General features: G+C 49.3%; 2 protein-coding genes across 5 annotated transcripts in view; both read left to right on the forward strand.

Annotated features, from left to right (window-relative positions):
* gabpb2a (GA binding protein transcription factor subunit beta 2a) overlaps positions 1-2,558 on the forward strand; it is a 10,119-nt gene extending 7,561 nt beyond the window's left edge. For all 4 annotated transcript variants that reach the window (XM_034545679.1, XM_034545677.1, XM_034545676.1 and 1 more), the window contains exon 8: positions 816-2,558. In XM_034545679.1, coding sequence (XP_034401570.1) covers positions 816-1,154 — 339 coding nt within the window. In that variant the 3' untranslated portion in view covers positions 1,155-2,558. The remainder of the gene's footprint in view (positions 1-815) is intronic.
* Positions 2,559-5,472: 2,914 nt separating this feature from the next.
* Positions 5,473-10,572, forward strand: anp32e (acidic (leucine-rich) nuclear phosphoprotein 32 family, member E). Its single transcript, XM_034545696.1, has 7 exons — positions 5,473-5,640; positions 7,093-7,242; positions 7,339-7,461; positions 7,550-7,712; positions 7,793-7,923; positions 8,693-8,732; positions 8,810-10,572. Exons 1-7 carry the CDS (start codon positions 5,587-5,589, stop codon positions 8,956-8,958), a joined length of 810 nt encoding a protein of 269 aa, XP_034401587.1. The 5' UTR covers positions 5,473-5,586; the 3' UTR covers positions 8,959-10,572.
* The last annotated feature ends 217 nt before the right edge of the window (positions 10,573-10,789 follow it).

The raw sequence follows: 10,789 nt of genomic DNA on the forward strand, positions 1-10,789 counted from the left end.
CCCAGAACAGCAGCTCACCATCATTCCTCCTCCTCTTCTCCCTCCTCTCATTGTCCTCTTGTTCTCCTCTTCCTCACTTTCCTCCTCTTATCCTTCCTCCTCCCTCCTCTTCCTCTTCGTACTCACTTTCCTCCTCTTATCCTTCTTCCTTCTCTTATTGTTCTCCTTTACCTCTTCTTCCTATCTTATCCTCCTCTTCTTGTTCTCCTCTTCCTCCTCTTTCCTCCCTCTTCCTCCTCTTTTATCCTCCTGCACCCCTCTTAATGTTCTCCTCTTCCTCCTCTCTTATCCTCCCTCCTCTCCCTCGTCCTCCTCTTCCTGCTCTTATCCTCCTCCTCTCCCTCGTCCTCCTCCCTCCTCTTCCTGCTCTTATCCTCCTCCCTCCTCTTCCTGCTCTCTTATCCTCCTCCTCTCCCTCGTCCTCCTCCCTCCTCTCTTATCCTCCTCCTCTCCCTTGTCCTCCTCCCTCCTCTTCCTGCTCTCTTATCCTCCTCTTCCTCCTACCTCCTGCTCTCCCTCGTCCCCCTCTTCCTCCTCTCCCTCGTCCTCCTCCCTCCTCTTCCTGCTCTCTTATCCTCCTCTTCCTCCTCCCTCTTCCTCCTCTCCCTTGTCTTCCTCTTCCTGCTCTTATCATCCTCTCCCTCTTCGTCCTCTCTTATCCTCCTCCTTCACCTCTCCTTTTCTTGTTCTTCTCTTATCCTTCCACCCGCCTCTTCCTCTTCTTGTTCTCCTCCCTCTTATCCTCTTCCTCTTCTTGTTCTCCTCCCTCTTATCCTCTTCCTCTTCTTGTTCTCCTCCCTCCTCTTCCTCTCCAGGAGCTGCTGCAGAGACAGCTGCATGAGGCGAACAGGAAGGCCCAGGAGTACCGGCAGCAGCTGCTGCGTAAGGAGCAGGAGGCGGAGGAGTACCGCGTGAGGCTGGAGGCCATGTCTCAGACTCAGGCCAACGCCGCCGCCATCAGCGCCGCCGCCAACGCCGCGAGCCCCGAGGAGGTCGTGGGGGGGGAGGAGGACGAGGAGGAGGCGGCGGCCGGCATGGTGGAGGAGGAGGGGGAGATGGTGGTGCTGCAGGAGGGGGGCATCATCATGGAGGGGGAGGAGGGTCAGGTGACCCTGGTGGAGACGGGAGGGGAGACGACGGAGGTCAGCTCCTAACAGGCGGGAGGAGTTCAAGTGGGCACCATTTTGAATCCCCAACAGACACCAGGAGGAAAGAAGTGGCTCACCAGGACCATCGAAAACAGACTCAACCGGAGTTTGATCGAACACTATTTTGAATCCCCAAAAGATTTGATGATAACACTTCAGAAAGGGAACCAAAATGGCTTCTCCAAAAGGACAACACGGTAGGAAGAGGGACTGAAATCAGACTACACCAACGTGATGGAGGAGTTAAGTCGTGCGCCATTTTGGGTTCCCACTCTATCTGAATGCCTTAAACGGGATGCAAAATGGCTGCTGCAGAAGGGAATGAAGCTGAATGATGAAGATGGAGACCGACCGAGGAGGAAAAGAATCAACTAAATGAAAATAACAACATTGTTCTTTGAAGTCTTGGCTTTAACGCACCATCTTGCTTCCCCAGGCGACCCTGAGTGAACTAAACCTGATACTTATACAGCAGGAACTAAAATGTAGTTTAACTCTTTCCTCCAGTTGTTCTTTTCTGGGGGAACACAGATGGTTGAACCATTTATATCTCTTTTTATATCCGTTGTTCATTTTGTGTCCGCGGGTTGTCCGTCTGATGCCCTCACAACGCTGACGTCTTGATACTTTGGGGCCACGTTAAAACTTTGAATCCCTGCTACTCAAACCTCGTAGCTTGCACCATTTTGCTTCCCCAAAAGAGTACAGACAAAGCGAACGTCTCTTCCAGGATTCTCTGGACACTAAAAGAAGTGCTTTCCTACTTTTCCGTGTCATGTTTTCGTTGTTTAGAACTGGTTTTGTTTTCGGATCTGATGTCATCATGTTAAAGAACAAACAAAAGGGGACGGGGACGCCAAACGGAGCTTCTCAACCAGACGATTGATGTTTGAACATAGAAAAACTGGCCTGAACCAGATCCATCGAGCTGACACTTGTGATTGTTTTCATTAGTTGAGTCTTGGTTTCCAATGTTCCTTAAAGAACCTGCGGCTCGATGGTTTTGAGCGTTTCTGATAAAAATATCAACATTAATTGGTAATCAATGAGTTAGTGATGGTTTAATGCAGTCTGGGGACGTCCTTTTAAAGTTGATTCTGCCCATTTTTATCCATTTAATTACACATTTACATTCCTGTTGGGACTCCGCTTCCTTCCAGCTTCAGCTTCTGCCTGAGAGGAAGCAACCGGGTTATTGATCACTTCCTGTCAGCTGATCCACCCGCCTCCTTTCCGATCATTTGAGTTGAGTACCATAGTTATTTTTATAAGCTCAGCAAAGCCAACCTTTTTCTATGTACATATAAAGTTGTATTTTTGTAACTGTACCTGAATGCTTCACCGTGATGATGATGATGATGATGATGGCTACATTGGTAATCTGAAATATAAACACTTGCTTTTTTTGAACTTTCTAGTGTTTTTTTTATGCTTTTAAACTAACGCCTGAACTGGGCACGAGGCGTTCAGGTGCTTGAAGTGAAGTAATTTAATCACGAGGTCGACAGGAGGAACATCAAACGCACCTCCTAAATATTTTATTTTTCAAATTTTATTCTTCATAAATGTTCTTTGTGATGTTGCAAACTAAATAAAAATGTTTTTAAATAGAATAAATTAAACATCTTCACGCAGTGAATAAAGATGTTTAGTTCAAAGTCAAACTTCCTTTTGACCCTGTGGGTTAAAGCAGCTGCTTCAAGGTTGTGTTTTCATTCAATGCCATTAGTATTATTGAAACAAATAACATGTGTTCCATAGTCTTTAATCTGATTATAAATTACAGTTCATAATCTTATAATCTGACAGTTTTTCTTTAATTTCCAGAGCGTTCCCCACATTGTGGCTCTATATGAAGGGAAAGTGGACCTCGAGTCCTCACTGAAGACCACATTAAGTTCTTTAAATGGACTCTTAAAATGTCTTATTGTAAAATAATTAATTTACTGTTATTAGTCTGAATCTGGAAAGTGATGTATTATATTTCCCTTTTAGATGTTGTGGTGTAAAAGTAGAACGTGGATATATAGGTGATATAGAGGATATATAAGTACACAAGTACAAGTACTTCAAAATAGTACTCGTACTTGTGTAAATGTAATCAACTATTCAAGTATGTTTTCTCTGCATCTATTGCATGAGTGGTACGTTCACCGTTGGTTCCGTTCAACCTTGGTTCCGTTCGCTGTTGGTACGTTCACCGTTGGTACGTTCACCGTTGGTTCCGTTCAACCTTGGTTCCGTTCGCTGTTGGTACGTTCACCGTTGGTACGTTCACCGTTGGTACGTTCACCGTTGGTTCCGTTCAACCTTGGTTCCGTTCGCTGTTGGTACGTTCACCGTTGGTACGTTCAACGTTGGTTCCGTTCAACCTTGGTTCCGTTCAACGTTGGTACGTTCACCGTTGGTACGTTCACCGTTGGTTCCGTTCAACGTTGGTACGTTCACCGTTGGTTCCGTTCAACGTTGGTACGTTCACCGTTGGTTCCGTTCAACCTTGGTTCCGTTCAACCTTGGTACGTTCACCGTTGGTTCCGTTCAACGTTGGTTCCGTTCAACCTTGGTTCCGTTCAACGTTGGTACGTTCACCGTTGGTTCCGTTCAACGTTGGTACGTTCACCGTTGGTTCCGTTCAACCTTGGTTCCGTTCAACGTTGGTACGTTCACCGTTGGTTCCGTTCAACCTTGGTTCCGTTCAACGTTGGTACGTTCACCGTTGGTTCTGTTCAACCTTGGTTCCGTTCAACGTTGGTACGTTCAACCTTGGTTCCGTTCGCCGTTGGTTCCGTTCAATGTTGGTACGTTCACCGTTGGTTCCGTTCAACCTTGGTTCCGTTCAACGTTGGTACGTTCACCGTTGGTACGTTCACCGTTGGTTCTGTTCAACCTTGGTTCCGTTCACCGTTGGTTCCGTTCAACCTTGGTTCCGTTCCCCCTTGGTTCCGTTCAACCTTGGTTCCGTTCAACCTTGGTTCCGTTCAACGTTGGTACGTTCACCGTTGGTTCCGTTCAACCTTGGTTCGTTCAACGTTGGTACGTTCACCGTTGGTATGTTCAACGTTGGTTCCGTTCCCCCTTGGTTCCGTTCCCCCTTGGTTCCGTTCCCCCTTGGTACGTCCAACCTTGGTTCCGTTCCCCTTGGTTCCGTTCAACCTTGGTTCCGTTCCCCCTTGGTTCCGTTCCCCTTGGTTCCGTTCAACCTTGGTTCCGTTCCCCTTGGTTCCGTTCAACCTTGGTTCCGTTCCCCTTGGTTCCGTTCAACCTTGGTTCCGTTCCCCCTTGGTACGTCCAACCTTGGTTCCGTTCAACCTTGGTTCCGTTCCCCTTGGTTCCGTTCCCCCTTGGTACGTCCAACCTTGGTTCCGTTGCCCCTTGGTTCCGTGCCACTTGGTTCCGTTCAACCGTGGTTCCGTTCAACCTTGGTTCCGTGCCCCTTGGTTCCGTTCAACCTTGGTTCCGTTGCCCCTTGGTTCCGTTCCCCCTTGGTTCCGTGCCCCTTGGTTCCGTTCAACCTTGGTTCCGTTGCCCCTTGGTTCCGTTCAACCTTGGTTCCGTTGCCCCTTGGTACGTCCAACCTTGGTTCCGTTGCCCCTTGGTTCCGTTCAACCTTGGTTCCGTTCCCCTTGGTTCCGTTCAACCTTGGTTCCGTTGCCCCTTGGTACGTCCAACCTTGGTTCCGTTGCCCCTTGGTTCCGTTCAACCTTGGTTCCGTTCCCCTTGGTTCCGTTCAACCTTGGTTCCGTTGCCCCTTGGTTCCGTTGCCCCTTGGTTCCGTTGCCCCTTGGTTCCGTTGCCCCTTGGTTCCGTTCAACCTTGGTTCCGTTGCCCCTTGGTTCCGTTCAACCTTGGTTCCGTTCAACCTTGGTTCCGTTGCCCCTTGGTTCCGTTGCCCCTTGGTTCCGTTCAACCTTGGTTCCGTTGCCCCTTGGTTCCGTTCAACCTTGGTTCCGTTGCCCCTTGGTTCCGTTCAACCTTGGTTCCGTTCCCCTTGGTTACGTTCAACCTTGGTTCCGTTGCCCCTTGGTTCCGTTCAACCTTGGTTCCGTTGCCCCTTGGTTCCGTTCAACCTTGGTTCCGTTGCCCCTTGGTTCCGTTGCCCCTTGGTTCCGTTCCCCTTGGTTCCGTTCAACCTTGGTTCCGTTCCCCGTTTTAATGGATGATTATTGATTATTTCTTCATTAACATCACGCGCTCATCGATGGGCTTTTCGGGGGATATTCCCGCCCAGCTCGTGGATTAAAGGCTGATAAAGTCCTGATTGACGTGCACCGCCGACCAATCAGCGGCGGCGGAGGGAAGCGCGCGGCCAACCCCGTGCTAGAGGGGGCGGGGGCAGGGCGCGAGGTATCATGGAGGATCAGTAGGCAGGCTGTGGCCATCAGAGGAGAGCAGCCACCGCTCCGATCCCCGGGAGTCCCTCAGCCGCTCGAGACCTGCCATGGACATGAAGAAGAGGATCACCCTGGAGCTGCGGAACCGGAGCCCGGCGGAGGTAAGCGGCTCTTTGTTATCGGACTAATGTTTTTAAAATGTTGGCTGAAATAGCGACCCGGAGCCCGGCTGGCTGCTCCCTCTCTCTCCCCATCCGGAGCTCTTCACACGGGGGTCCGCTCACGGAGCAGGTCGGTCCTATCGATCCGTTTGATCAGCCCCCTCCTCTCCGGGGAAACCCCGTCTCTCTCCGAGCCAACGGCCAAGCTTTAGATGACGGTTAGTCCGTCTTTAAAACACCCGGAGCAGCGGGTTGATGTGTAACCGGTCACCGGGGAGTTAGACACGGTACCCGGTGAAAGCTCCTGAACATACGGGTCCTCAGGGGACCGGAGTTTAACGGGGGCTCGATGTGCTGCTGCGTCGGACATTTTAAGTCTCCAACAGCTTAAAACTTCGACGGAAACGTCTCGTTTACGGACGTTTTATAACCAAAAATAATAATAATAATAATAACATTTAAATTCGGTTTAAATTTTAATTTCACGTCTTTTCTGTTTCTCTCCGTCGACGGTTCGCGGCTGGCGCGCGACGTCGCTCAGACATTTTGAGTGGGGGGTGCGCGTGCTCGGGGAAGCGCGTGCTCGGTGGCTTAACGTTCACGGAGCGGATTAGCGGCTATCTACGGGGTTTCTCCGTTGAAAGGCGCGTGCGTGTAACAAAATGGCGTTTAACGTAGTGATGTACATTAATGGTGATTCAACACTGTTTCTAGGAAGCAGTCGGAGCTCCGTGCGTGTTGACGTTATACCAACGGACTACACATGCGCGCGCACGTGCTCGTGCTCACTGTTCAGACTTAATTCAATTCAAACATGCGAATTTACAAACTCAACTTCCTGGTGTCATGGTTGTGAATTGGGGGGAGGCGACAGATGGCGTGTGTGGAGGTCCAGCGCACGCACGCACGCACACACACACTGGCATGTAGATTATAGTAGGTTAAACCCCCACAACACGTGCACGCGCACACCGTGTGATGGTGTCCTGGTTGCCTGCAGGCTGAACCACTGAGTGGTTACATAAGCAGAGCAACTGTAATAAAACAACGTGTCTTTATTATTCATGTCTCTGTTCTGGTGTTTAGAGATGAAACATTATTATTATTATTATTGAACTATATTATATACTAATGTGGAGATTTACTTTAAACCCTCAGGTGTTTACATCACACCTGGATTTATCGGCTGATCAGCATTTTAATAAACAATCCAATGTAGTGATTTCATTCTGAAATGTGTATTTCCTCCCTCTGATCACTGATCGATCTGATTGATTGGTGTCCCCTAGTGGACGTTAGAGGAACCGTACCGTCTCTTTAATGTCACCGACCTGAAGGTCAGCCGGTCCGTTGCTAACTAAATATATGAGAGGAGTTTAAAACGCGAGTTAAAGCCGTGTCGTGGAAAACAATTGTAGAAGATGGTGTATTGATTATTGATTGTGCCCCCAGATAGCAGAGCTGGTTGTGGATAACAGCCGCTCTGCAGACGGAGAGGTCGAAGGTCTCACGGACGCCTTCGTGGAGCTGGAGTTCCTCAGCATGGTCAACGTGGGCCTGAGCTCGCTGGCCAAGCTGCCCTCACTGCCCAAACTACGCAAGGTAGTCTGATGTTAAAATCCCTCCAGGAGGTGAATGAAGCGGTAAACACCAGTGTGTTGTTGTTGTTGTTGTTGACGGAGACTCTTGTGCTCTCAGCTGGAGCTGAGCGACAACAACCTTTCTGGTTCTCTGGAGACGCTGTCGGAGAAATGTCCCAACCTGACCTACCTCAACCTGAGCGGGAACAAGATCAAAGAGCTGAGCAACGTGGAGGCGCTGGTCAGACACACACACACACACACACACACACTCTTCATGAATCACACGTCTGTCAGAAGATAACATGGTAACTCTGTTTCTGCTGCAGCAAAACCTGAAGAGCCTGCAGAGCCTGGACCTGTTCAACTGTGAGATCACGTCCCTGGAGGACTACCGGGAGAGCGTGTTCGACCTGCTGCCCCAGGTGACCTACCTGGACGGCTTCGACCAGGAGGACAACGAGGCGCCCGACAGCGAGGCCGACGACGAAGGTTAGTGGTCCGGGGGGAGCCCTGTGAACCCAGAACCCCCGCCCCGGTCTGGTGTCTGAACGCGGTCTCTGTGTTCGCAGACGAGGACGGGGAGGACGGGGCGGGGCCGACCGGAGACTTCGACGATGAGGAGGACGACGAAGAGGAAGACGAGGACGGCTCGGAGGGAGGAGAGGTGGGACTGAGCTTTCAGGTGAACCGGGCCAATCAGGTGGGTAACTCAGGCTTCACTCCCATGATGCACCTGGCCAGACCAGGCAGAGAACGCGACAGTTCACTTCCTGTTTTAGTGGCTCGACGCTCTGACAGAGAACCGGATGGTTCTGAACACGTTTACATCGATCAATAGTGAGAACTCCACTATTAGGAATTTTAATATATAGATTTAAATATATAGATTTATTTAAATATATTTATAAGTCAAAAGGGCATATTTTATATAATAGCGAGAACGAAATGTCAGAAAGGACGCGCCCTTCTTTGTGAGATTAAAGCCATTTGAATGATAAAGAGGAAGAAAGTGGTCCGGTTCTCTGCCTGGTCTGATGGATCGATCAGGTCTAGACCAGGTTCAGCACCAAACAGGCCTGAGGACCAAAGTCTAACAGGAAACACTTTGAATAATAATAAAAAAGCTGTTTAAAGTAAAAATGTCCGTCAATCAGAAGAATATTTACTTTTATGATTCATAAAATAAAGTATTTAGATCTACACAGATTTTTCTAGATTTCAAATTCTTTAAAAAAACAACTTGAAGGATAATTTTGTAAATTAGCAACAAAAGAGACATTTCTAATTATTAAATTGATTTATTATACACTTATTTATTATTATTGTTGTTTAAAGACAGTCGGCCCGGTGGTGGTCAGCCTGGTCACATGACGTTGCCTCGACCAATAGATTTAGAGCCAGTGTCGTCTAATCAGAAACAAGCTTTTATTTTGAAAGTATTGACTGACTCGTGCAACTCTTCCTCTCAGGACGAGGATGACTTGGATGATGATGAGGAGGAGGAGGAAGGTGAGTGAAGCGGCGGACGCATGTTTTGATTGGTCAGAATCTGGCCGCCCGCCTCTGATTGGCTCTCTCTCTCGCAGAGGAACAGGCCGGCGCTCAGGGAGCGAAGAGGAAGAGGGACGTGGACGACGAAGGCGAGGATGACGAGGACGACCGAGGACGACTAGTCCTGAATCGGTCCTCCAGACCAGAGCTAGTTCCTTCAGTCTTTCTTTTAGATAATATATGAAGATTTTATCAGAACTTCACCTCAAGAGTCCACGTGTTTCCCTTTAAAACCTGGTCCAGGATCACAGTCCGTCTCCACATCCCAAATCCTGAACCTGATCCTCGTCCCAACGCCTCGCTGGAAGTGGATCCGCCGCGGATGACTTCCTGTCAGCAGAGATGTGAAGACTTCAGAATGATGTCACTTCCTGTCTCCATCCGGGGCGTCCTGCTGAAGTCCAGGTCCGACTACGAGACTCGAGTCTTTAGACCAACGAGAAAAAACGGACGGATCCACAACGGATCAGTCGGTCCGGTCTAGGAGACGTCTCGTATTCTGCTCTGGACTTTGGACCTCGACGTCTCAAACCGCCACCGAGTCTTGATCCACATCAGGATCCGGAGCCTTCTACCATCGGAGACGCAAACAGGAAGTGAAGAGATCACCTGGCGGACCGCATCCTGTCCGATCCACACCTCGAAAGACCAGAACCGGTTCTTCCTGCTGCCATATCTGATTCTGGACCGACCGGGGCCGAGCCCCGTTTTCAGGGTCTTCCGTCCTGTCTGAACCCTCTAGTCTCTGAACTGAATAGTGGTCCCGTTAGAACCACGCAGACCTGCTGTAGCCCAGGTCCACGTGTCCCTGTGTGTTTGATTTGTTCCAGGGAGCATTCGGGGCGGGTGGGAGGAAATGTTCTTTCTTTGGAGCGACTTCCTGTCTCCGGGAAACGGATGTTGGCTTCGTATCGATTACGGAAGTAAAGGTTTGCACTTCCTGTCGGCTCTCGCTTAACAAAATAAAGACGTACGACGCCAACATTTAATGTCCTGGCGACTGAGCTGCTCGTCCTCAGGCTCCGCCCCCTTAGGCTCCGCCCCCTCATAGACCAAACCACCTGTGGTGTGTTCAGGTGCTCCTCGTGTCAGAAAATGCAAACGCCCAAATGTTCGAAGACTGCCGTAGGTCACCTGAACGTAATGTTGCAATGCATTATGGGATACAGAGGCGTCGTTGCTTGTGAGGGGCGGGGCCTGAGACCGCTGCGTCTGATTCAGGTGTCGCTGCTCTGCGTGGGATTCTGCAGCTACGAAGCACAACTTTTAACTAAACTGCTGTAAAGTTTTAGCTTTTCTCTCGTTTTACACTCTTAAAGTAATACTGCAATACTTACACACACAAGTACACACAGGAAGTGTGTGTGTTTGTGTACACACAGGAAGTGTGTACTTGACCCGTTCCTAAACAGGAGTCTGTTCACACAGCTCAACCAATCAGAGCCTGTGAGGGGGCGTCTAAGCTCCTGCTAGCTTAGATGCTACATAGCATCAGTTCATTCATGAAACGAAAGCGGTGTGTTTTTAAGAGTGTAAAAGGTCAAAGGTCGCGTCTGTCAGACCTTAAATTGGTTTTTATGGCAATATTGTAAATAGACTCAGTTTCAGGTTTTTATTTTGTAATGAATTAAATAATTTTTCAGATGTTTTGTTTCTGCAGCGAGGTGATAGTTAACCCCCGTCTTTGACCTTTGACCCCGGCCCTCTGGCTTTCCCTCCACTCGGGGGCGGATTGTGTTTGACTTTGTGTGCTGTGACATGTTGAGGGGTTTGAATAAAAAACAGTTAAAAGAAAATACTTCGAGACGTCTGGTGGGGAAGTTTATTGTGTGTCTGTGTGCGTGTGTCTGTGTGTGTGCGTGTCTGTCTGTGTCTGTGTCTGTCTGTGTGTGTGTGTCTCTGTCTGTGTGTGTGTCTCTGTCTGTGTGTGTGTCTCTGTGTGTGTGTGTGTCTCTGTGTGTCTGTCTGTGTGTGTGTCTCTGTCTGTGTGTGTCTCTGTCTGTCTGTGTGTGTGT

The sequence above is a fragment of the Cyclopterus lumpus genome, chromosome 11, assembly GCF_009769545.1.
Source record: "Cyclopterus lumpus isolate fCycLum1 chromosome 11, fCycLum1.pri, whole genome shotgun sequence".
NCBI lineage: Eukaryota > Metazoa > Chordata > Actinopteri > Perciformes > Cyclopteridae > Cyclopterus > Cyclopterus lumpus.

Coding starts and splice junctions, on each gene's coding strand:
- anp32e (XM_034545696.1), top strand. CDS start 5,587: ATGGACATGAAGAAGAGGATCACCCTGGAGCTGCGGAACCGGAGCCCG. Junction 7,713..7,792: donor CAGCGAGGCCGACGACGAAG/GTTAGTGGTCCG, acceptor CTGTGTTCGCAG/ACGAGGACGGGGAGGACGGG. Junction 7,924..8,692: donor AGGTGAACCGGGCCAATCAG/GTGGGTAACTCA, acceptor TCTTCCTCTCAG/GACGAGGATGACTTGGATGA.